Here is a 26822-nt window from a genome sequence, read left to right on the forward strand (position 1 = left end):
TTTTGTTAGAAAAAAAATGGTGTTAGGATATATATACCTTCAAAATTTTAATAGTTAAATATTTAAAATCTAATTTTAATTATTAAAATGATTTCAGATCACAAAATTGGGAAGAAAATGTGGCATGGCATAGCATTTTAAAGATGGGCCTTGGGCACCCAAGAGCAGATACAGATGCCATCACGCAAATCAACGGGCAATTTGTTTTGGGTAGGTGCTGAAATACAAAGAGACAGCAGTTATGATTGTGTCAATGTGCAACCTATCTTCATCATTGGGATCTTTAAATTCATTCAGACTTGTATCTTTTCATCATTCCGCCATTCCTAAAATTACAAAACCCTCACTCTTCTCTCAGTTTCCCAAAGTGGTTTCCTCCATGTCTTACCACAAAGAACTCGCTGCTGCCAAGAAAGCTGCCTCTCTTGCTGCTCGCCTTTGCCAGGCAATTCTCCTCTTTTCTCTCTCTCTCTCTCTCTCTCTCTCTCTCTCTCTCTCTCCTCTTGTTTCTGTTCTTCGTTATTTCTCTTAGTGATGATCTTAAGGACTGAACTTTGTAATTCGAGAGAGCCCCATATCCTAAAATGGGCATTTGAGAGAAACCCATGCTTTGGATTTGCCTATATTGTCCACGTTTTGGATCGGAAAGAATAACTTGAATCTTAAATTGCTATCTGAGCAAAACCCATATCTTGGCCCTGCATACCTTGTTAATCTTTAGGTTTGGAAATGGTTGGTGAGCAAGGTCCAGAACCTTTAATCATTATTTTAGCAAAACCCATGTTTTGTCTTTGCCTAAAACTTGAGCAGGATCCAGAGTCTGAAATTACTATTTGAGCAAAACCCTTGTGGATTTATCCATACTCGACTTGAGTTTGTGTGGTGGTTTTGTGATGTTTGGGTGGTGATGAATGTGTTTTGTAATTTGATGCAAAAGAGGCTGGAGGGAGATGGGTTACTGACTAGTCAGCTCAAGGTTGGTTTGGTAACCTGAGTTTGAAATCTGGTTTATGTGGCCATGTTATTGTGTTTGATATGAGTGCATTGTCGAGTGAATGTGCTATTCCTAAAATGAAAATCAGGCGAGTTTACCAGATTTGAATTGAGATTTGACAATTCAATTAACTCCTAGCATCTGTTTTGTTTGGGAGGATTCTTTGCACTAATATTAATTTCATGTAGTTGATATGGGATAAAAATTTTACAATTTTTGGTATCTTATTTGAGCTGAAAGTTTTGACCCCTTTTTTTTCATTTAAAACCCATCATGGTGTTATGACTAGAACATTCGAGAGTATATTGCCTCAAAGAATCCATAGATTAATCTGTGGTAATGATGAAGTTGTTTCAGATAAAGCTCATTGCCCATGAAAACCTTGGGAAAGAGAAAAAGGAGGAGAGAGAAGGAGATATGCACACTCGGATGCCACCTAGCTAGGTCCCTAGTAGGCATGGAATAAACTTACACACTTCAATATAGTAAACATATTCCTGTGGATACTAAATGTATTCCTTGGTACTATGTATATTGACCTAGCTAAGGGCTGAATAGGTTTAAATTGGTTTTGTGCAATGTCCTGGATATTTTGTGACCCCTTTGATTATTTGAAAACTCCCTAAAGGTAAATCCATCAATTTTAGATTGCTGAACCTTTTAGGAGTGAGGGCTCCTCGGGAATAGGTCTAAATTGATTTTATGCAATTTTCAGGGCATTTTATGATCTTTTGAATAAATTTAAAAATTCCCTAAACATCCATCATTATGTACTAATTATTATAACAAAATTTGGAGTCAAGAATGTAGTGACCCACCCTAAAAGGGGCCCATTAGGAGATAGGAATCCTACTCCAAATCAGAATCTAAAATGGAATCATTGTCTTAACAAATAATTTGAAGACACTAGCCCAAAACAATTGGATCATTTGAGTTTGACTTTCATGTGGTTTGAGACATTATCCGAACTAAAAATTAATTTGGAGAAGAGTGAGCCTATTCCAGTTTAGGTATCGATGATGTGGAGGTGCTAGCTGCTTTTAAGGTTGCTAGATAGGGTATCTATCTTCATTTTATTTAGGCCCTCCATTAGGAGTTCAGTTCAAATCAACAAGGATCTGGGACCTAGTAGAGGAGAGATTTCAAAAGAGGCTCACTATGTAGAAAAGACAATATCTTTCCAAAGAGGGAGACTTACTTTAATCAAAAACACTTTTTCTAGTCTCCCAATCTATTTTATGTCACTATTAATAATCCTAAGAAAGGTGAGTCTTAGGCTAGAACAAATCTAAAGAATTCTTTGAGGTAGGGTAGAGCTTGTAAAGAAACCCCATCTTGTTAAGTGGTCTATAGTTTATTTGGACAAAATGCATGGGGGTTTTAGCATTAGAAATCTCTCCATCCTAAATAAGACTATTCTTGGCAAGTGGTGTTGGAGATTGGCAACTAGAAGATAACCCCTTTGGAAGCTAGTTATTATTCTTAAATTTGGGGAAGAAGAAGGGCTTGGTATTCAAGGGGAGTAAGAGGTGGATATGGGGTGGGCGTGTACAAGGCGATAAGAAATGCTTGGGACTCCATCAAGGGTAGATTTTGCTTCACCATTGGAAATAGAAGAATGGTAAAATTTTGGAAAGAAAGATGGTGTAATGATTTATCATTGGAAGAATCTTTTCCATCTTTATTCTTTATAGCCCTCACTAAAGATGCATTGGTAGCAAACGCGTGGGAGTAGTCTGGGGAAAGAGGTTGGTGAAACCTTCACTTTTCAAGATAGTTTCACAATTGGAAGTGACAACCTTTTTCTAGAAACTCCATGCGTGTAAAATTAGGAGAGAGGAGGATGATAGTTTGGAGAGGAAGGAGGCCAAAAGTGGCAAGTCCTTTGTTAAATCCTTCTACAATTCCCTAGTCAAGGGAAGAGGAGTGCCTTTTCCTACAAAATGTGTGTGGAATTTTAAATTCCTATGAAGGTGGGTAGAATTTTAACGATCAATTAACTTAAAATGAGGCGAAGGATTATGCTGAATAAATGCTATATGTGTAAAAGGGTGGAGGAATTGATTCATCACTTGCTCCTGCACTATCCTAAAACAAGTATCCTGTGACAATTGGTTTTTTCGTTGTTTGGTATGGTTTGGGTGATGCATTCAACGGTAAGAGGAACTTTGCTAAGATGACATGGAACTTTCATGGGCAAGAAATCAAAAGGGCTTTGAGGGCCACTCCATTGTGTTTGTTCTTGACATTGTGGAAGGGAAGGAATAGACAGGCCTTTGAAGATTCAGAACTTTCAGAACAAGCAATTAAACTGTCTTTAATCAGCACTTTTTTGGAATGAGTCAAATCACGTATAGATAATTATTCTTTGAACATGATAGGTTTTGTAAATTAGATTAGCTCAAAATAAGGAGAAGGGTTTGTTTTTTGTTTTTTATATTTTTTGTTTTTATAAAAAACAAAAATGTATCAATTATGGATAAAAAGAACAAGAGAAGGATGATGAGTCCTCCCCACAAAATACAAGAAGCTGATCAAAGAGTGACTGAACTCTTTCTTTGCTTGTCTGATTCTTTTAGCAAGAATGTGTAAAAAACAAAAATGTATTAATTATGGATAAAAAGAACAAGAGAAGGATGATGAGTCCTCCCCACAAAATACAAGAGGTTAATCAAAGAGTGACCGAACTCTTTCTTTGCTTGTCTGATTCTTTTAGCAAGAATGTGTACATTGTGTGTACTACTTTATTGCCCCTTCTTGTAGGATATATATATATATATATATATAAAACCTCTTCTTGCCCATAAAGAAAAGTTGTTTCCAGAAATAAACATGCAGCAGGAAAAGAATACAATACAATTAAATGATGCTGATAAAGCAACAATAACTAAAAAAAAAAAATAGTGGAAGCAAATGTTTACAAAATGTGCTGCTTAGCTGAGAACTACTAAATTGAATTTAAAATACATAAACGAAATGGACTACACATCCCACAAGTCTAATAAGAAAAAACATTGAAGCTAGGTGACTAGTGACTTGCTTTCTAAAGCTAATTCTACCATTTATTGGCACATGAAGATCCTCATCTTAAAAACATTAAAAATAGATGGAGTGAACTTAAAGTTCAAGGAATAGTCACAATGTGTAAGTGTTAGGATGGCCAATCTCAAGAATTTTCTAAGTTTTGAAACATAACATATAATGTGCCTATAAAAAAACATAACATATAATAATTTTGGTGTACAACCACTAGCATAATATAATCATGGTAGCATTCATATAATGTATGAGATGTAACACATTCAATTATAGGTTCAGGCATATCTATGGTCAATATATTGACCATATACAATTCTACTAGCTGTGGCCAACCTACATTAGCACAATCTTCTAGGTCTCACTAATTTGAATTCTAATTCCAAGGAGCTCGTCTCTCAATCATCCTTAGCATACCACCTAACTCAACATCAAAACTCATAACCTCACCTAATGACCCCCTCTCTTGCTACATAAATGGTGTGAACTTTTGGATCGGAATTTCACAAAACACCTAATGGTGTGTACATGTTATCATGCCCATGAAATTTTAATACCAAAAGTCCAACAATTTATTTAAATTATAATAGGGTACATAATTTCATTAGTTGTAAGCATATGCAATGAGTTAAATAATTGCTTGAAGACAAAGTAGCATTTATTTTTACAACTTAGTATGCATTTTACCAAATTACAATTCAATATATATCTCATGTCATTAGTAAATTTATTTATTTTTTTAATAGGCAAATGAGAAAATATATGAAAAGCACCTATTAGATTTGATTGTTTGGTGTGACTACTCAACATCATTAAAAGACTTCCTATTTCTTTCCTTTTAAAGAGTCTAAAACAAGGAGAAGGGAGCGACCCTCCTAGTTTTTCTCCGTTTCTCCCTATGAAAGAGCCATGCTTACCTAAAAGGTTCCTTATAGTTGAAGCGTGCATCACCTAAACCACTCCAAAGAGAGAGAATATCAGTTGCCACAACAAACTTGCTTTGGAACAATGCAAAAGCAAGTGATCTGTTGTTTCCTCCTCACCTTTGCATGAATAACATCTATTCAGTAAAGTCTATCCCCTTCTTTGAAGTTGGGTAAGAGTAAGAATTCTTCTCCAAGACACTTCCTAGACAGAAATAAACCTTCTTTGGTACCTATGGGCTCCATACCATGCTTGTCAGGAAAGGGTCTTTATCTCCTTCAAAAAAGGATGAATAAAGGGATTTAACCAAAAATTTGTTGCTCTTGAACTCATCCATCTCAATTTGTCCTCCATTTCCTTTTTAATTGACAACGATTGTAATTTCCATAAGAAAATCTCCACTTCATCAAGCTCCTAATTATTAAATTGCTTTGAAAAGTGAGAGCTCCAACCACCTCCTTCCCTAACTTGCTCCCATGCCTCTATGACCCATCCCCCTTTGTTAGATGCAATAGAGAATAAGTTTAAAAGTGCTTCTTCCAAGTTAAATCCTCATATCATAAGTCTTTCTAGAATTTAACCCTTCTTACATTCCTAATTGAAAAGCAAGACCTGTTTTTTATACCCTTCCATTCATTTCTCATCGCTTCCACACCCTCACTCCATATCCTTCTCTTACTCCTCTCAAACACCACCCCTTCCTGCTCTTCAAACTTCCCTACTAGGATTTGTTTCCATATAGACTCCCGCTTAGTAGTAAATCTTCAATTCCACTTACCAAACAAAGCCTTGTTTAAGGTTGAGGTCTTTACTCTAATGTGCCACCTCCTTACAAAAAAGTCTTTTTGTATCTTTTCATGTCTTGAATTAACCCTTTAGGGAATGATAAACATGGACATGACATAAATTGGAAGGCTTGATAATGTGCTTTTTATCAAGGTAAGTCTCCCTCCCTTTGAAAGGTATGCCTTTTCCACCTTGCTAGGCTTTTCCCAAAATCTCTCCTCTACTCCATCCTAGACCCTAAAAGACTTATAAGAGACTCCTAAAGGGAGACCTAAATAGGTAGCGAGAAGCTTCCCTATTCTACAATCCAACATTGAGGCTAATTCCTTCACATTAGCTACTCCCTTAATAGGAATTACCTAGATTTTATCCAAATTAATTTTTAAGCCAAATATCGCCTCAAACCACATAAAAACCCAACTTAAATATCTCAAGTGATCTTGATTGGCATAGTAAAGAATCATAGTGTCATCAATAAGCAAAAGGTGAAACACTTCCATTCCCTCCTCATCCCTTTTACCCACCTTAAAACCCAATATAAAGCCTCTTCCCTTGGCTCTGGTCAACATCTAATTAAGAGCCTTCGTCGCCAAGATGAACAAATAAGGGGAGAGGGGATTGCCCTGCCTCAAACTCTTAAGGCTTTGAAAGAATCTTGACATGGTTCCATTAACAAGAACAAAAATGTTTGCCATAGAAATACACCATTTTATCCATCTAATCCACTTTTGGCTAAAACCCATTTTGGTCAAGATCGCAATTAAGAATTCCTAGTTAACATGATCATGTCTTCTTAATGTCCATCTATAAAATAAGGCTCAAATTGTTGCTCTTTGATTTGGAGTTAATGACTTAACTAGCACTGAGAACTACAACTAGAATTTGTTTGCCTTTTATAAAAGCCTGTTGATAATTTGAAGCCACCTTTCCCACCACTTCTTAAAGTTTGTTCACTAACACTTTAACTAACAACTTGAACAATCCCCTTACAAGACTAATGGGTTTAAAGTCCTTCAAATCTTATGCACCACCTTTTTTCTGGATCAACACCAAGAAAGTGGTGTTTAAGCTTGTCTAGAAAGTGCCTTGAGTGAAGAACTCCCTAAAAAATCCATGACCTTAAACTTAACTATATCTTAACATGATTGCCAAAATGTCATTGTGAAACCGTTTGGCCTTGGAGCCTTGTCCCTATAAAGACTAGAGAGAGCATAAAAAGCTTCCTCCGAAAAGGGCTCCTCCAAGCTCCTGGAGCCATCGCTTCCCAAAACCTAAAAACTCAAACTCCTAATGCTTGGTCTCCAATCTCTTGGCTTAGAAAGAAGAAAGTGAGAAGCGTTGCACATCCCATCCTTAATCTCTCACTCCTTAGACAAACTAGCACCATTAATTATCACTTTAGTCTTTTTTCTGATCATAGGACATAAAAAGTCTTGAAGAAAATAGTGTGGCAATGTTTGTCAGTCTGATGTGAGGATGAACTAGGGTGAATATGGTAAATTTAAGGGGTGGAAGAAGGTGGTTTGCTGTGGAGTCAAAATCTTTTGAAATTTTGATTGATGAAGTAGGAGGTAAGTTGAGAGGGTGCATTTGGGAGAGAAGCAAAGGAATAACCTCTTGGATTAGATTTGGAGATTTTAGTCTCTGTAGGTTATTGGAAGGTATTGAGTTTTGCTGCAGGGGTAGAGAGGATAGAGGTTGGTCCATCGTCTGGGAGGAGAAGGGAAGGAAGTACAATTTGGAGTGTCGTTCAAATGGGGCAGGAAGATTTTTGCTCTGTTCTGTGCGGGATTTAGAGGCAAAACGTTTTTGCTTAATCTTTCCAGAAGGGAAGGGGCTGACTGGGGGGTGGAATATATTGGCAGAGAAGTTGAGAGAGGTTGGGGTAGTTCCCACTAGAGGCTCAAAAAATCCTGTGTCCTTTGAGGCGCTGAAGAAGGAAAAGGAACCAGAACCAAGGATTTATGCGGAGGTAGCAAACTCAAAAACGGGAAGGTTAGGAGACAAGGTTTGGCTGGAGTTGGGACAGAGGGTGAAGCCTGAAAGACTAGAGCAATTGGACCGCTGTTTAGTAGGTAGATGGGAAAATGGAGCGATCCCTCCCCCTGAGCTGGATTTTCTGAAAAATTGGGCTGGTCAAGTCTGGCTTCTCAGAGGTAAACTGAACATATCTGTGTTGGGAAGAGGTCTTTTGCTTTTTGAGTTTGAACTGTTAAGTGAAGCCGAGCGTGTTCTTGAAAGAGGGATGAGAAGGGTGAAAGACAATGCCTTATTCTTGGAGAAATGGCACCCGGAGGTGGGGTGTTTTTGTAATAAAGTCAGTGCAAAGGAGGCTTGGGTGAGAGTAGTAGGTCTCCCTCTTCATCTATGGAGCCGCGAGGTTTTTAAATTGATAGGTGATGGCTGTGGTGGCTTCATTGCAGTGGATGATAAAACGGATATCATGGCAGAAATGCAATGGGCTAGATTATTGGTGAAGGTGGTAGGTAGAGACATTCCTACATCTGTCCAGATCGTGGTTGGGTCGGGGTGTTTCTCAGTCCAGTTGTGGTGGGAAACCCCACCTTGGTTCTCTCAGGTGGTGCCGGCGGGAGGTGTCAACAGGAAGGGCGTCTCAGGGGAGGAGGAAGATGCAGGGAGTGGCACACGTGGAGGGTGCAGAGGTAGAGTGTTGGAGAAGGAGGCTCAATCCAAGGAGCAGGTGGGAGTACAATTCGAGCCGCCCTGTGGAAGCTCATCAAAAGACGCTACAGGGTTCTCCTCTGATTCTGCTGAAAGGGGGTTTGGTTTGGAGGCGACTGATGGAGCAGACAGCATAGGGAGTAGGGGTCATGCCACTGGTACTGCAGTCAAAAGGGGTGGTCTCTTTAATGGGTCTGAAGATCTTAATGGTGGGCCTGTTCTTGGGGAGGCCCAGTTTAGAAGTGGGCTTGGGGAGGAGAGTCTTAAGTCAGCCATTGAGGAAGCCCAGAAGGTTGGGCCGTTGTCAAGGCCCGTTATGTTAAAAGGGTGGCTGATGGGCTGTGAAGAGAGGCCCTTTTGCATTAAGGGCTCTTTTACGGGCTATGAGGGCTTACCCGTTTTGGGCTTTGGGTCCAAGTTGGAGGGATTTAAAGGAGTTAGGGCTCGATCCCTTTCTGAGGTCGCGGAGATGGGGGAAGCAGAGGAGACGTCGAGAGGTGAGGATGCGGGGGTCGTCTGCTTTCTTGGAGGGGACCGGAGGGCTACGGAGGTTTTTCCGACGAGTGCAAGAGCGCCGTTAATTGACGAAGTGCTGAGAGCTGAGGCATCCAGGTACGAGCCCTATTCCGCGGTCTTTGGGGGGGAACGAGACTTCTTCTCTTCTACTCCTTCTTCTGGGTGTGACCGAGCCTTAGTGGTGGGGGATGTTTCCGGTTTGGATGTCGCCGCTGAAGGTGCTAGTAACCAAGTTCCATTACGCGCAGTGTCATCTGATGGAAATCCGTGGGTGATGGACTCAGAGGGGGAAAAGTCTATTGTGGATAAGCCGGAGGCTGATGAGGAAATGCAAGATAGGGAGGATCCTAGTAGTATGTGGGATGAAAGTAACCTGTTGAAGTTCAGTAAGGCACTGAGGTTCGCGACAGAAGGCGTGGAAGGGGAAATTCTAAAATTATTGCTAAGACTGAAGACCAGAAGGGATCAAGGCAAGAAAAAGGGATTGCTAGGATTGACTAGGTTTGATCGGGAAGTTAAAAAGTTAGAATGGTCGGTTAATTACGATGGAAAGACCAGAAAGAAAGGTTCGGACAGAAGAGGGGGGGACAGATCCTTGTGTTTTAAATGAAGATTAAGATTCTATCTTGGAATGTTAGAGGGTTAAATGATAGAAATAAGAGGAAGCTAATTAAAGCCTTAATTAGTTCCCATAAAGTGGATTTAGTTTGCCTGCAGGAGACTAAAATGTCTGAGATGTCTTTAGGGGTAGTGCGAAGCCTAGGTGTGGGGAGATTTCTGGAGTGGGGAGCCCTGAATGCCAGGGGGGCTGCGGGAGGGGTGGTAGTTTATTGGGACAGTAGAGTGTTGGAGTTAATGGGGATGGAGGTGGGCCTTTTTTCCATCTCTTGTCGTTTCAAGAACTGTGAAGATGGGTTCAGATGGATTTTTTCAGGAGTGTACGGTCCTACAATGAAAAGAAATAGAGAGCTTTTATGGGAAGAGTTAGGGGACATCCGAGGGCTTTGGAATGACCCCTGGTGTATTGGTGGAGATTTCAATATGATCAGATTCCCGAATGAGCGGAGAAGAGGAGGGAGACTGTCTCCTTCAATGCGAAGATTCTCGGAGGTGATTGATGACTTGGATTTGAGGGATCTGCCCCTTCAGGGGGGTCTTTTTATATGGAGTGGAGGGTTGAACAATCAAGCCATGTCAAGACTTGATCGATTCCTGGTGTCGGAGGACTGGGAGGGCCATTTTAATGGAGTTGTACAGAGTACTCTTCCTAGGCCAGTGTCAGATCACTTTCCCATTCTTTTGGATGGGGGAGGGGTGAGGAGGGGGCCTGTCCCTTTCCGTTTTGAAAACATGTGGCTTAAGGAGGAGGGTTTTAAGGATTTGTTGAAGGGGTGGTGGCAAGGTCTAAGATTCAGCGGGTCTTTTAGCTTCATCCTTGCAGAGAAATTGAAGGCTTTAAAGGCAATCTTAAAGTCTTGGAATAAGCTAGTTTTTGGGAAGGTGGGAGTGAATAAGAGATTGGCTTTGGACAAAGTGGATTTCTGGGATTCTCAGGAGAAGATGCGTACATTATCTTTGGAGGAGCTGGAAGCCAGGAAGGAAGCTAAGGGGGACTTTGAGAAATGGACTCTTATGGAGGAGATTTCTTGGAGACAAAAATCAAGAGAGGTGTGGCTGAGGGAGGGTGACAGAAATACCGACTTCTTTCATAAGATGGCCAATTCTCATAGAAGGAGAAGTTGTTCGTCTTAGATTAAGATTAATGGTAACTGGTTAACAGAAGAGCAGGATATCAAGGGGGGTGTGGTTGGAGCTTTCGAGAACCTGCTAACAGATCCTGGGGATTGGCATCCTTCAATGGAAGGTCTGGATTTTAATAGGATTGATGGTGAGGATGCAGCTCGTCTGGAAGGGGTTTTTACAGAGGCAGAGGTCTTCTCCGCCCTCTTAGATCTGAACGGTGACAAGGCTCCCGGTCCAGACGGCTTTTCTCTTAGCTTTTGGCAGTTCAGCTGGGATTTTGTGAAAGATGAGGTTATGGGCTTTATGAAGGAGTTCCACGAGCATGGCAGATTTGTGAGGAGCCTGAATTCAACTTTCCTGGTCCTTATCCCTAAAAAATCGGATGCGGAGGACCTCAAAGATTTCAGACCGATTAGCTTGATAGGTGGATTGTATAAATTGTTGGCAAAAGTGCTAGCAAACAGGATCAAGAAGGTGGTGGGAAAGGTGGTGTCTTCAGCTCAAAACGCCTTTGTTGAAGGAAGACAAATTTTGGATGCTGCCCTAATTGCCAATGAGGCAATAGACTCGATGCTGAAGAGAAATGAGAGTGGGGTGTTGTGTAAGCTAGATATAGAGAAGGCGTACGATCACTTGAATTGGGATTTTCTACTATTGGTATTGCAAAGAATGGGGTTTGGGGAGAAGTGGACTGGCTGGATCTCCTGGTGTATCTCCACAGCGACGTTTTCAGTTTTGATCAATGGCTCTCCAGTCGGTTTTTTCAATAGTTCAAGGGGTTTGCGTCAGGGAGATCCTCTCTCTCCCTACCTATTTGTTATCGGGATGGAGGCTTTTAGTAGGCTCATCCTTAGAGCAGTGAGGGGGGGTTTTCTTTCGGGCTGCAGGATAAAAGGAAGAAGTGGAGACGGGGCTGTGGTAACTCATTTGCTGTTCACCGATGATACTTTAGTTTTTTGTGAAGCTTTCCAAGATCAGATGGCTCATTTAAGCTGGTTGTTGATGTGGTTTGAAGCCATATCAGGTTTGAGGATTAATTTGGATAAGAGTGAGATTTTGCCGGTTGGGAGAGTAGAGAATTTGGAGGCTTTGGCTCTTGAGGTTGGTTGTAAAGTGGGAAGGTTGCCAAACTCTTACTTGGGGATCCCTTTGGGGGCGAATCACAAGTCCGTGGCTGTTTGGGATGGGGTGGAAGAGAGATTTCGGAGAAGGCTTGCCTTGTGGAAAAGGAATTATATCTCCAAAGGCGGTAGAATTACCCTAATTCGTAGTACTTTGTCAAGTATGCCCATATACTTGATGTCTTTACTTCGAATGCCAAGAGTGGTTAGTTTAAGATTGGAAAAAATTCAAAGGGATTTTTTGTGGGGGGGTGGAGCTTTGGAGAGGAAGCCTCATCTAGTAAATTGGGATTCCGTGTGCTCGGACATAAGGAAGGGTGGTTTGGGAGTTAGACGTTTGACTACTCTTAATAGAGCCCTTTTATGCAAGTGGAATTGGCGGTTTGCGAATGAAAGGGAGGCTCTTTGGAGGCAAGTCATTGGTAGGAAGTTCGGGGAGGAACAAGGGGGCTGGTATACTAGAGAAGTTAGGGAGGGGTTTGGAATAGGCTTGTGGAAGGAAATAAGGAAGGAAGGAGCTTTCTTGCAAAACAAAGTTGTCTTTTCTGTGGGGAATGGTAGAAGGGTGAAATTTTGGAATGATAATTGGTGTGGGAATTTCTCTCTCAGTAATTTGTTTCCCTCTTTGTATGCATTTGCTTCATTTAAAGAGGCTTGGCTAGAGGAGTTATGGGATCATTCGGGAGATGAAGGGGTTTGGAATCCTAGCTTCTCTAGGTCCTTTAATGACTGGGAGGTGGAGGAGGTGGAGAGATTACTTATGACAATCCGGGGTAGGAGGCTTAATCCTCTTTTGGAAGATAGAATGCTGTGGAAAGAGACTAAAGATGGGATTTTCTCAGTTAAGTCCCTTTATAGTTCGCTAGCTTCAAGAAGAGATGTTCAATTCCCTTATAGTAATATTTGGAGTACTTGTGTGCCTACCAAAGTGAGCTTCTTTGCTTGGGAAGCTTATTGGGGTAAGGTGCTAACCTTGGATCAACTTAAAAAGAGGGGCCGGTCTCTAGCTAATAGATGCTTCCTTTGCGGTATGGAAGAAGAGTCAATTGATCATATTCTTATTCAGTGCTCTAAGGCAAGAGGGTTATGGGAGTTACTGTTTGCTCTGTTTGGTGTTACTTGGGTCCTCCCTTCTTCGGTTAGAGATACTCTTAGTGGTTGGAGTGGCTTTAAGTTGGGCAAGAAGCGTAGGAAGGTGTGGAACGCAGCCCCGTTGTGCATTTTTTGGGCGGTTTGGAAGGAAAGAAACAGGATAGCTTTTGATAATGAAGAGTTATCAATTCATAGGTTGAAGAATTCTTTTGTTTGTAATCTTTGGCTGTGGACTAAATCGGTTGTAAATGATGGTCCTATTCCTTTGATCAGTTTATTTGATTGGCTAGGCACTAGTTGAGGGCTGGTATTGTATCTCTTTTTCTTTTTGTGCCTATTGGCGCCTCTTGTATACATCCTGTATGCTTGGGTCAGCCTCAAGGCGCCCTTTTCTAATATATTTTTGTAGTGTGTTTGCCTATCAAAAAAAAAATTATCACTTTAGTCAACAAGTTTATTCTACTGTGTGCATTGACCATTTTTTTTTAAAGAAAAACTGGGTATTCTTACCTCCTTCCCTTATCCAAATTTCTCTAGATATTTGTCTCCATGGAGTTTCTTTCATTGAAGCCCACTTTCAATGTATTGTAACTATTAACAAGTAATATATAACATATGCAAGAGATATTTATTGTAGAAAAATTTAGTAAAATCTTGTGTATTGTAAAAAAATTTTTGTAGTCAAAATTATAGTCGAATTTGCAATACGTCTTTTCAAACTTAACTTTCGCCTCTAGCGTAAGAAAAAGTTAGAACTAAAACAGAGCATGTTGAAATGCTTGTCACTTTATAGATTTTTCTTACTAGCCAACTGAGTTGCAAAACTCTCCAAATCTATTCTATGTTGAATCTAGTAAATATGTAACAATAATGTGGAAGCCCCATAACAAATTCAAATGGTATTAGAATATCTAGAATCCAAAACCTTTTAGCACCTTGTGCTAACAATCTACTTACCTTTACGAAATTCTTTTTCAATGCAAATAGAATCCAAATTTAGTAGAATTGGATTGTTTGTTTTTTTTTTTTGTTTCAAACTTAATAACATATAAAAATAACTGGGGGTCAAGATCATTAGCCAAAACATTCTAGAATTTTGAAAAACACAAGTGGTTCAAAGCAACCTTACTTGAATCACCATGTTTTTCATCAATCTGTCCGAAATTTTTGTACTAGGCTTTTGTGGTTCCAATGTAGCGAAACTTAGATGGTTGGGCTTGTTATTGAGTTTACTATTTTATAAAAGTGACTAGAAGTCCTAATTTAAAATTTTGGGACTTTTCCAAGGTATTAGACTCATTGATGTTTTCCTAGTTTGTTTGATCCCAAGGTATTAATATTTTTCCAAAAAGTCTTAGAATTTTTAAAATCCCAAGCTGGTAGGAATACCAAAAAAGAAAGGAAAAAAAGATATTCCTCCTCCATGGGATTTTCCTTCTATCCATGGTGTTATCTCTATCAACCCAACTCAAATCTATTCACTTGGAGATGATTAATTTTTTTATTGGAAACAAGATATATATTAGAAAAGGAAAAAATGCTAGAGAAGGATAAGAGGTCCTCCCCCTCTTTCTACAAAAACCACACAAAAGACTAAACACCTCCGCTAAACAAGGAGGACTATACATATAGACAATCTCAAACCTCCTCAAAACTCAAACTCTCTCATAGTTAACCACCTCTTTTGAATTACAAACCAAGTACCAATTGAATTGAATAACATTGAGTGGAACACCCATAAAGGCAACTGAGCAAGAGCCTAGTTGCAATGATTTGGGGTTCACCTATTGTGGGTTGAGAAGGCATAACCAATCCCCTTGAGTAGCAATACCATAGGAGTTCATTCCTATACACTTTCAATAAGTAGAAATGAATTAAGATTTAGAGCACACTATTTTCTTCATTTTCTAGGATACCAAACAACCTGAGAAAAATTAGGTTCTAGTCTTTTCATTGTGCTCCTGTCGTAAGTAATGAGAATGCTCCCAATTAGACACATTTATTTAGATATTAAAAGTTATTTCATTGTTTACTTGATATTTTCCTTCAATTTCTCAAAGAGTAGAGGAAAAATGGTTAAAAAGTTACAAAACTCCATCACATGCCGCATCCAAGTCTTTTGGCTACATTCTCCCAATCAATTTAAGAGCAAAAAAGAAGAAATTAGATTATGAATAGATATTGGTTCTGACTTTTAAGGAAATGAAAAAGATTTTCATGCCACAAGATTATTCACAATCCCTTGCCCTCCTTCATATACTCCTTTGAAGCCTTACAACCTAAATAAAGAAGAAGAAATAAATAAATGAAGGAAAAAAAAAATTGAATTTTTGTCTTCCATTTAGGCTTCTATACTTTTGAAGTATTTGGGAATTTACTACTATGTTTCATTATCTTCATGGAGTGACCAAAATACCCTTAGTTGATACAAGAATAACAATTATGCCCTTAAAATCTAAGGGTGCCAAGTGTCCCCTAAAATACTTATTTTAAGTTAATTAACTTTTTTTTTTTTTTTTTTTTTTGTAGCTATTTTTAATCACTTGAATTAAGGTTAGATCTTTAATGTTTTAAATCTATGAAATTTATGATTTAAGGAGAATTTAATCAGCTATAAAAATTGGGGACATTGACCTCAATTGTATTTACTTAAAAAAAAACTTGGGTTGTTACAATCTAATATAATACTCTCACTTCATATTAACTTTCCTTGAAAATATGTTTTTAATCCTTACTTTCTCTCTAAGTTCTGCTATACAATCCTTACTAATTTGATTAAAGTTATTTTTTTGACATTATTTTTCTCCTTTTCCTACATTTATCATAATTTACCATTTCTACATAGTGTCAAGTGACAATTCAAGAGTCACTTATCAAAAAAAAAAAAAAAAAGTGACAATTCTAGAGTCATTCTTATATGCTTTGGATAATTAAAATTTCTATATGTGCACTATGACTCTATTTCAATGTTGAAAGATAAATTTCACTAGGTTCCATTAATAAATTGATTGTCATCACATCTAATTACATTTCCTTTGTTATTCTGTGTATATATTTTTAAGCAATTCAAATTGTTGCTAGGATTTCTTTAATACAATTACAAGGATTATTCTTGTTATTTACTAATCATTATTGGTAAATTAACAGATTTTAAAAAAAAATTGAAAAAATTTCCTACCCAAAATTCTTGGCAAATTGATGATGCTAATTTATTATTATTTTTATTTCCTGAATTGTTTTAAATTGATTGGGGATTTTTAATTATTCCATTTATAATTTTTTTTTAAAATTACATTAACAAATTTTATTAAAATATTGAAAAAAATTTCTATCCAAATTTCAGGGATGTCACAGAATATATTAGTGTGATTCTTGAATGCCTCTGTTTCAGTGGCAAGTAGCACCACACATTTGGGTAAGATTTGACCTCTTTAGGTTTAGAAGGAGGGCAAATCTTGTGTTTAATGTCCCATACATTCTGTTAAGGTATATTTCATGTATTTAATTTGTCACTATCTCTTTGTGAGATTTCATAATTTGTTGGAAGGTACTCTTGATAACGTATGTTTTATCATTCAGGAATTGTAGCTCCTACATTAAGCGGGGTGTGGATTGTAGTTCCTTTTAGTACTTTTTTTTTCCTTCTTTCTTTTGGTGTACATGGGCTGTGCCCCACCTTTTTGCTAGGCACCTTTCAATAAATTGCTCTTTTCTCATTTAAAGAAAAAAAGAAAAGGAAAAAATCACAGTTACATGTCGATGATGAAATATGAACTTCTTGTTTTATCCTAAATGTTTATTGTTATGATCAAATTGTTTGTTGTGGGTGTTCTTTACCACTTCTAATTGCTTCATTATGTTCTTTCTCTCTTCCCATTTTCTTTTGCTAGCTTTTCTTTTCATTTTTTGTAATAGATATCCTATGCTTTTGTTATCTCCATTCTTTACCTGGCCTACCGACAATTCAGTGTTGTGGTTTAATTAGGTCAGCCTAAGTGGCATAACGAATTTCTGGATTCACCAGATCTTTCTTTATCATGATGAAAATTCCTTTTTTAAGCTTTTGGATCATTGAACTTTTGGGCCCACCACATCTTTTCTTATTATGATGAAAACCCCCCTTTTCTAAGTTTTGGATCATCCATCTAAAATATGACTAGCATCCAAAATGATCTTTCATTTTTTATATCATGTAAGCAGTATATGCCTATTATTCATGTATTTCCAGGCTCTTGAGGATAATTGAGTTGGTTTCCAACCTCCCCAGTCCTTCCTATTGATAGCAACACTGAAATTTGATTTTGTATGTGTGCGTGTCCTGATTTCATGTATGGTTTAGTGTGTATATATGTGGATATATGTATTTATGTATGTATTATTTTTTCTCAGAAAGTGCAAAAGGCGCTGTTGCAATCAGATGTCCAATCTAAATCAGATAAAAGCCCTGTCACAGTGGCTGACTATGGTTTGTATCTTATTCACCTGCACATTTATTTCAACTATATTGATATCTGCTATCAGCTCTCTTAGTTGTTGTTATTAATGATAGGGGCAATTGTGTTTTGGTCCCAATTGTGCTCAAAAATTAAGATTTGGTCCATAAAAGTTGCATAATTGATGGGAAGGATATAAAATATGAAAAGACCAATATACCCTTTAAAACTATTTTGAGTATTTTCTACCATAATGTTTGATAAAATTTTTTATCTTAATTTTTTTTAATAATTATTTTGAAAATTTATTATTTTTAGAAAACTAATTTTTTTTTAAAAAATATATTCTAAAAATATATCATTTAAAAAAAATAATTTTGACATATTTTTAGTTATTTTTTACATACATAATTTTAAATATATATATTTTCCAAGATGTTTGATTTTTAAATAATAATAATAATAATTTATTTATTTATTTTTGGAAAATGGTGTATTTTTTTTCCAAATCACTAAATTAAATTAAATTTTATTGAGGTTTATAAAAGGAATAAAATTTAAATTAATATTTTTCTACTTTTTTTTTTTATAGTCAATAAAGGTTATTTTTGAAAAGATAAAAAATTCATATCCTTCTTCTCAAATTTCACACTTTCTCTAGGTCTTGGGCTTAAATGGTGAACTTATATGGACCAAAGTTTAATTTTTGGATACAACTAGGTCTAAAACATAATTGTCCCTTAATGATATCCTCAGCTGAATTGAAAACCAAGGCACTGTTCAGTTTCTAATCAAATTGTTCACCAGCTATCTTTTTGTGCATGAAATATAAATAGGAGCAGTCAGGTTTTCTTTTTAGGCAACATATTGAGGTATTATATTTTTTAAACGGTTCATGCCTACTTCATATAAATTCTAGTCCTTGGAGGTGAATAGGATCAAATAAGGATATCTGCTGAAATATTTTGATGCCAAAGTTACAAGCAGCAGTTGCATTTGCATCATAGTGAAGGAATTAGTAATCCTTTCTTTTTCATTATATGCATATGATTCACTCAATTGGTCTGCATTCTCACATACAAGAAATGACACTATTAGCCATCTCTTATATTTTACCTTTTAATGATGGTTAAGAATAACAAACTGCATTTTTTTTAACATATTTGTTACAATGATTTTCTTTTGTAAGAACTGAGCAGGAACCAAAGTTTCTATTAAAGAAAAGGAAAAATACACTTGCATAAGGGGATGCGTTCTGGTTAATTTCCTCTTAGGAATGAATCTTTCACTTGATTAAATCTTCAAAAAGCTGTTATCTGTAAAAAATTGTATAGGCTTCTCTTTTTGAATCTAAGGTTCCTCAATATATTTCAGGAAAGTAAGTTTCTTTAGAGCTGCTTTGTTTTGGGACCTGGTGTCATATAGAGAATTCCGTCTTTTGATGGTTGAAATAAAGTTTGTGTCTAGGTGGTAGAGTAGCCCTTATGCAGTCCTATTTATCTCTTAACCCTGTCTATTTCATTGCTGTTTTCAAGATCCTAGTAGAAGTGACTGCTAGGATTGGGAGATTGCAACAGGACTTTCTTTGGTCAGGATTTAGGGAAGGGAAGAGAGACCATCTTGTTGGTTGGGAGCATGTGTACAAACTGTAAAAGAAACAGGGGGGTATGGGGTTAGATAGGATCTCCTTGAGGAATAGAGCCCCTTGTAGGGAAGTGGCTGTGGAGATTTCTTAGGGAGAGCAATGCTTTATGGATTAGGTTCACCTGAAGCATTTATAAAGCCACATGCAAATGGCTGGGATGCCAACACTGTGGTCAACTGGTCACATTGTTGACTTGATACTTTTTGAAAATAGTTGGTCTCATTGATTGGAGCAAATTTAGCGAGACTTTCTTTGGGGATGTGGGACGGGAGAGAGAAAACCTCATCTAGTGAAGTGGGCCACCGTTTGTTCAGATAAGAGAAAAAGGGGCCTAGGTATTCGACGTCTTCTTCTCTCAATAAGGCTCTTTTGTGCAAGTGGAATTGGTGCTTTACCATAGAAAGGGGGGTGTTTTGGAGACAAATTATTAACAGTAAGCATGGGGAAGTTGAAGGGAGTTGGTGTTCTAAGGAGGTAGGTGAGAGTTATGGTGTTGGGCTATGGAAGGCCATAAGAAATTTGTGGAAGATAGTTAATTGTAGAATTTCCTTCTTAGTGGGAAATGGGAGAAGGGTAAAGTTTTGGAAGGATAAATGGTATGGCGATGGACCTTTGAGTGTTTCTTTTCCTTCTTTATTTGCCTTAGCCACCTCCAAGGAGGCTTGGGCGGTGGACTTGTGGTCTCACTCTAATGGTAGTGGTGTATGGATTCCTAGATTGTCTAGGCACCTAAATGATTAGGAGATCGAGGATGTGGAGTGTTTCTTCGCAAGATTGGTTGGCAAGGTAGATGAGGGATGAGAAGACAAGGTATGCTGGTTGGAGGAAAAGAGTGGAACTTTCTTTGTTGGGTCTCTTATTCTAACTTGGGGGAGGGGAGAACGGTATGGTGTGGAATGCTTGGGTTCCACCTAAGGTGAGCTTCTTTGCTTAGGAGGCGGTTTGGGGAAAAGCTTTGACTCTTGATCAGCTACAATAGTGAGGTTGGTCTTTGGCCAATAAATGTTTTCTATGCCTTACTCACGAAGAGTCAATTGACCATATCCTCCTACATTGTTGCAAGGTGAGGGTGTTATGGCAGTTTTTGTTCTCTCTTTTTGGTATCTCATGGGTGATTCACTCCGCTGTCAAAGACACTTTGTTAGCTTGGCAGGGCTCTTTTGTGAGGAGGAAGCGGAAAAAAATTTGGGGTACTACTCCTTTATGCCTTTTTTGGATAATTTAGAAGGGGAGAAATAGAAGAGCATTTGAGAATGAGAAGCTCTTTGATCATAGGTTGAAAGTTCTATTTCTATGCAGTTTGTATTCTTGGTCCAAGTTATTTATAGGCAACCTTTTTTGATTTCATTGATTGGTTGGGTTTCGGCTTGAGGGAGGGAGTATTTTTGTTTTCCCCCTTTTTTTGGCCTTTTTTTGGTGGCTATTGTATACATCATGTGTACCTTGGTGTGCTTTTTGGCGCTTTTCAATACATTTGCTTCTTATCTATCAAAAAAAAAAAAGGCATAAGTTGATTCACAATAAATTAAAATAATGATGAAAATATTTAGGTATTTTTTCCTCGGTTGTCCAGCTTGTATTGCTTCTTTAGGAGTTTTTTCTCTTGATTTAATCATATCTATGTATTGTGACACTCACAAGAAATCGTTGTTTAGCCTAGTGGTCACTTTCTTTCTCTATGAAAATTGAGGTAAGGGGTTCAAATCCTTACGTTGTGACTATAGATAAATTACAATGATTAGAGCATCCTGCCTAAACATAAAATTATAATGACAGTAATATTCCCATTTCCTTGTGTGTGTCTTATCCTGTTTCCACTTTATTTTTGCATCTTGACCTCATCATGATCAGATGCTTTTCCAAACTTGGCTTGGTATTGGATGCTTGTAAAATGTACCTTTCCTGAGGTTGGGTTTTTTACTGTAGCATTTTTAAAGCTTTGATCAATAGGAAACAAAAATATTAGGGAAATATGAGTGTTTTCACATGCTACTCAATTTGATTTTCTTGAATAGAAATGTTCTATGTTTTTGATCAGGCAATCCGGATTTTATATTGCAAGGAAATCCCACTTTTTAACTGTCCATGGCTCACTAGAGAAATTGCTTAATGTGTTCTAATCTTTTGAAAATTTGAGTTTCTTCTTCTTATTTTTACACTCCTTTTGTGTTTGTGTATAATAATGAAATGTGTGTTCTAAGCTTGTGATATTTGAGTTATGAGATGTGATTTAATTGTAACCTGGATTAATAAACATTTAAAACCTTGATCATGCAGACTTAATTATCTTTTTGATTTGAAATATGAAGTTTTTTAATAATGAAAGTACACAGGCTAAATTATCTGATATACTCTTTTGATGGGATATAGAAATTCTGGTAGTCTTGATTTTTCAATCCATTTTAGTTCACTTTGGTAGAGTTTGATACTCTTAGCATTTTGATTGTGCATAAAGGCTCTAACTAAGCATTCATGCTGTGGATGTTTTCAGTAGTCACTATGCTTCTTTTGGCTTTTAGGATTGATATAAAATGATATGAGCGAATTACCAAATTGTTACTATTTCTTATTTGTGATTCTCAGGCTCACAGGCTGTAGTTAGTTTTATACTGCAGAGAGAACTTCCATCTGAATCTTTCTCATTAGTGGCTGAGGAGGTTTGTTTTTATTGCTGTAATTTTTAGTGACTTGTAATGATTATTTCTTTTCACCTTTGAGTTGCAGAGCTAGTTTCTATAATTTTTATATCTCTAGGATTCGGGAGATCTTCGCAAGGATGGTGCCCAAGAAACACTAGCACGCATTACTGAACTTGTGAATGATACTCTTACCAGTGATGGGACATGTATATCTCGTGTATCTGAGGAAGATGTTCTTACTGCCATTGACTCTGGTAAATCTGAAGGCGGTTCTAATGGCCAACACTGGGTTTTGGATCCTATTGATGGCACCAAAGGGTGAGCTTGGTTATAGAAATGCAACAATTTGACATGATTTCTTATTTATCTTGCTTCTACCAGTATGAAAATAGATGTTTATGTTGTCGTGATGGCATGAAGTTTCTTATATTCTTTTTACTTTGCTATGTTGTATGCACATGTGGCTTGTTAGCATTTGGCCCACTCTAGATCCAATCATAAATGTCAAAACCTTATTAATCAAGAGTGAGAGAAGGAGAGAGAGTTCTTTTAATGAGTGTCTTTTTCTTTTTCTTTTTTTTTTATCCGCTCTTTTGATTAGATGAGTGTAAATCCTCCTTTAGATATTAGTATATTAACTTTTCCTAGAGGCTAGCCTTCTCTTAGTGAGTTCCTTAGTAAGTCTAATATGGATTTGGAATTAAAGGAAGCACCCAACAAGGAATGGCAATGGGATGGGTATATTCGGGTACTCGTCTCCTTCTGCCGTTATAGGACGGATTTAGGAGAAGTCTAAATGGTTCAGGTGCAGGTTTGGGATTTTTTTTTAAACACGAGCCAAATTCAGGTATTGCCTTATCCCACCTCATCAAACCTTGATTATATATAATTAAAAAAAAATAATTTAATTTAAATTTCTATCTTTTTTCTTTTTCTTTTTAACATATATAAAATAAAAAGAATTTATCTATCATAAAAATAAATTATAAAATTTTATAATGTTTATTTATTTATAGATGATATTTCTTTTTAATATACTAAACAATTTTAAAAATTGAATGGGGAAGGCAGGGCAAATATGGGAAATTTGCCGACCCTTCCCACCCCTTTTAAGTTTTTTATTGGGATGGGGATAAGAATTAGTTTAAATATTTGGGTAGGCTTGGAATGAAGGTGACCCTCGAACAACGTTGCCATCCTACACCCAATAACAAAACTCAAATAGGTTGTTGGCATTTGGCCCTCTCGATGCCCAAGCATAGACATCAAAATGTTATTAATCATGGCTTTTCCACTGCAGCTGACTAGGCTTTCTTGTGGCAGCATTTGATACTGATAAGACAAAGAAATGAATTTGTTTTTTTATTTTACTTATTTGTTTATTTTACTTGTTTCTTTTGGGATTTGATTATGATTTGTTGAATGAAAAAGAAAGTTGATTTCCTTTTCCTTCGATTTTACCTTTGCTTTTTTTTGAATTTTAATTGTTTTGAGTCTTTTGACCACTAATTGAGTGCTTTATATTGATTTTAAGTACTTACCAGCCCACAATGATGAAATAGCTTGTGTTTGTGAGTTTTTAATGTAGTTTTCTAAGAGGAGACCAGTATGCAATAGCATTAGCACTGCTAGATGAAGGAAAAGTGGTGTTGGGTGTCCTCGCTTGTCCAAATCTTCCCTTGGCATCCATTGGTGGTCAAGATCAGCATTCTTTACACAACCAAATTGGCTGCCTTTTCTCTGCTAAAATTGGCGAAGGAACTGACATGCAGCCATTAGATGGTTCTTCACCAATAAAGGTTGATACTAATGCAATTATTTCAATGGATATTTCATTTGAACATTAGAAGCTTGTTTTTGATACTTTTGATTGCCCTTTAGGTGCATGTCAGCGCCATTGAAAACCCCGAGGAAGCATCATTCTTTGAATCATTTGAAGCAGCACACTCAAAGCATGACTTGTCTAGCTCCATAGCAAAGGTACTGTATTGTCTTTGCAGACGTCTTATTGTTCTCTCTGTCTTATATGCCTAATTATTTTCTGAACAGAAACTTGGAGTCAAAGCACCCCCAGTTAGAATTGATAGCCAGGCGAAGTATGGGGCTCTATCCAGAGGAGATGGGGCCATTTATCTTCGCTTCCCTCATAAAGGATATCGTGAAAAAATATGGGATCATGCTGCTGGATGCATTGTTGTGACAGGTACCAAAACCTCAGTCTGCCTTTTCTTGGTTTATTTCTATTTATGTGAGAGAAAATGAAAAAGAAATCGTAGTGCACTACCTTTGTTTAGTTACAAAACTCATCTTTTGCACTTTAAACTTATTTTATTGGTAGTAATAAAACTGATTTCATTTCTGAAATCTATTTGGATGTCCCATGAGCAGCAGCTCAATTAGCAGGTACTCCTGTTTATCAACGGGGGTTCCCAGGTTTGAGCTGAGCCTCTGGCTTAATTAATACTCGGTTCTTGGGGGAAGGGTCATATACTCATGGTCTTCCCAGCTGTATGAGGTGAGGCTAGTGGATTTCCATGTTATTAAAAAAAGAAAAGGGAGAGACAGAGACAGAGAGGCAGAGAGAGAAATCTGGTTGCACATAGAAGGGATGGGCTGTTATTGAAAACATGACCAACTATTTTTTTCCTCCATTTTTCTCAATATTCTTTTAGATGTTTGGTTTTTATCGTTTCTGATTTTCATACTCTATTTGGGTGTGGAATAATCATCATTGATTGAAGACATAGCAAACTTCTTATTTTTATTTCTCATTATACATGTTAGACCTTTAGGATGTTTGATTTTTCAAAATCGTTCCTTCTAGGAATGGTTTATATGATTAATGTTTGATTTTTCAGAATCATTCGTTCTAGGAATGGTTTATGTGATTTCTCAATAAAACACATCCAACTGTTGTCATAATTTATTGGTTATGGTTTCTTGATTAAATTTGAAATTTCTTGTCATGTTTCTCATTACCTTGGGGGAAAAGTTGTTGACACTCATAAAAGATTGATTCATTGAGTCTTAGTGGGTCCAAAGTAGACAATATTTATATGGGTTGTCATACACATCAAAGCCAATCCCAAACAGAAAATTTGTAGAGTTTGACCATCCATGAAACTCATGAGCTATACCAAGGATGTGGGGTCTACATGGGAGGGTGAATATGATGCACCAGATCACCTATGGAGAGAAGTTAATGGTACTTGCAACAGACAACTCATTGATAAGTGTTGATGCGTTTAAAGTCATGGAATCAGTGGGCTCAAAGTGGATAGTATCTATATGGGTCACTATAGTTCTTGAGACATTTTCTAATTCAAGGTGTGATTATATCATTGAAATGGAAATATTCCATTTTTCTTTACATAGTGCTCCTGTAGAAGAGCTCTTAGGATAGAGTATAATGTTGAGCCTTGTCAAGAAAACCAAAGTCATTTGAAAGCACTCTTCATAAGTGAATGGCCTAAAATGCTTCATTTGTGCTTTCAGCATGTGCTAATGGACCATACATGGTACAGTTACTAGGTTGAGGAAGATAAGATTCAATGTGTTGATGTGGAACCAAAACAATGTAATTCAATGTTAGGCTTGATCCCATTAGTTACTATGCATGTTAGCTTTGGAGCCCCAAAGACCACAGGCTCTGACTGAGATGACAAATACCAACCAAAACCTGAAGATAGAGAACCCGAAACTTCAAGGGTCATGCATTCTCAATAGCTTCTGTGTGGCCAGACTTGTATTGTAATGCTTGCATCAAAGTAGCAGCTATAAAATTCCATTTAAATGAGAACACATGAGAACTCATGGATTGTCCTGATAGACTAGTTTTCAAATTAATGGTTGTATTGCATATCAAATAAAATAAAATAAAAATTAATGGTTGTATTGCTCATATACTCAGCTTAAGTGGGGGAACAGACCCTTTTAACACTTCATCGCCTGCCAGAGCCCAGGATGAAGACCTGTTTGTTTTTATCATTTCATATCATGGACGATATTCATATATGGGTGGTAGAAACCACCGATGTTCATGACATTTTCATTTGTCCATTGGTTTTTGTAGAAGCTGGGGGTGAGGTGTCAGATGCGGCTGGGAACCCATTAGATTTTTCTAAGGGAAGATATCTTGATCTGGAGACAGGCATCATTGTCACGAATAAGAAGTTGATGCCATCGCTATTGAAGGCAGTTCGAGAGTGTCTTGATGAGAAACCTTCCTCATTGTAATTTCTTTCTTCCTTGCAGTTAGGAGAGTTTATTGATGAGAAAGCTTCTTTTGCTGCAGTTTCTTTTATAAAATTGATCATTTATTCGATATGTAAGCGTTTAGGCAAGTGGGACGGTAATCAGCAGTATTTGATCAAATCCTATGTTGAAGTTTATTGCATCTTTTCAGCTGTATCGTAACCATTGGCCTCAGTTTCAAACTGTCATCATTTTCTGCTCTAGTAATTATGGGTAATTGGGACTATGTATAATTCTGTTTCGTCCGGATGAATGGGTCGGATTTGTTTTGAAATGTTGTTTTCTTCTCTTTGTAGTTTTCTGGTGAAAGTTCGGAAAGTTTGGATGGAAATCTATGGACATGTTTATCAATGTTTTAGGAAAGAGTTATGGCAAACAGTTTTTAACAATATTTCTTGTTGCTTTTTTACCCGTAGGGTAGCCCACTTGTTTAAGATGAACATCGAGAAGTGTGGTCCTATTAAGTGGTATATAGTATTGGGTTCGAATTCTGTTACTAATGATATCATGAATTTATTCGGTGCTGGTTGTTGTGGGACGGTCAGCATCCTGAGGTTGGCCTAGGTCCTCATGGAGAGTTTCGGCCATGGAAGGTTCCTTGGTTATTATATATATATATATATAAATAAAAAAAATTTCTTGTTGCTTTTCATGTGAAGGACAGTTTTATTGTCTTATTATTTATGGAGGCATTGTGCAGTCGTATGTTTTCAGTTCTTCATAGTATGAAATTCGAATTTGAACAAACAGTTTCTTTTTTGTGTAGAGATAGAAGATTATTTTTAAGAATTGTTTTAAAGAATAAACTACTTTTAAATATATCTTCCAAATTGGTTTGGGCTGTCCATCCAATTTATAGTTATAACTAGAGATAAAAATTTATGTGATGTAACATAAACTTATTTTTAAAAACAATTTTGTTTGTGACCAAGTTCTTAAAAATTTATTGTCAATTCC

The 26822-nt window shown here is 37.2% G+C and overlaps 1 protein-coding gene across 4 annotated transcripts; it reads left to right on the top strand.

Annotated features, from left to right (window-relative positions):
- The first annotated feature begins 91 nt into the window (after positions 1–91).
- On the top strand, positions 92–26139 carry LOC100244767 (SAL1 phosphatase). 4 transcript variants are annotated; one of them, XM_010651058.3, is made up of 9 exons: positions 92–210; positions 359–445; positions 17284–17359; positions 21556–21629; positions 21727–21929; positions 23200–23410; positions 23493–23591; positions 23661–23814; positions 25684–26139. In XM_010651058.3, the coding sequence occupies exons 1-9, from the start codon at positions 175–177 to the stop codon at positions 25845–25847; spliced, it is 1104 nt and encodes a 367-aa protein (XP_010649360.1). In that variant the 5' UTR covers positions 92–174; the 3' UTR covers positions 25848–26139. The 4 variants fall into 4 exon arrangements, with proteins under 4 accessions (XP_010649360.1, XP_010649359.1, XP_019075128.1 ...); XM_010651060.3 differs by lacking the exon at positions 92–210 and adding an exon at positions 16238–16309 and having other exon boundaries at positions 360–445; XM_010651057.3 differs by having other exon boundaries at positions 120–445.
- The last annotated feature ends 683 nt before the right edge of the window (positions 26140–26822 follow it).

The sequence above is a fragment of the Vitis vinifera genome, chromosome 4, assembly GCF_030704535.1.
Source record: "Vitis vinifera cultivar Pinot Noir 40024 chromosome 4, ASM3070453v1".
Classification (NCBI taxonomy): Eukaryota; Viridiplantae; Streptophyta; class Magnoliopsida; order Vitales; family Vitaceae; genus Vitis; species Vitis vinifera.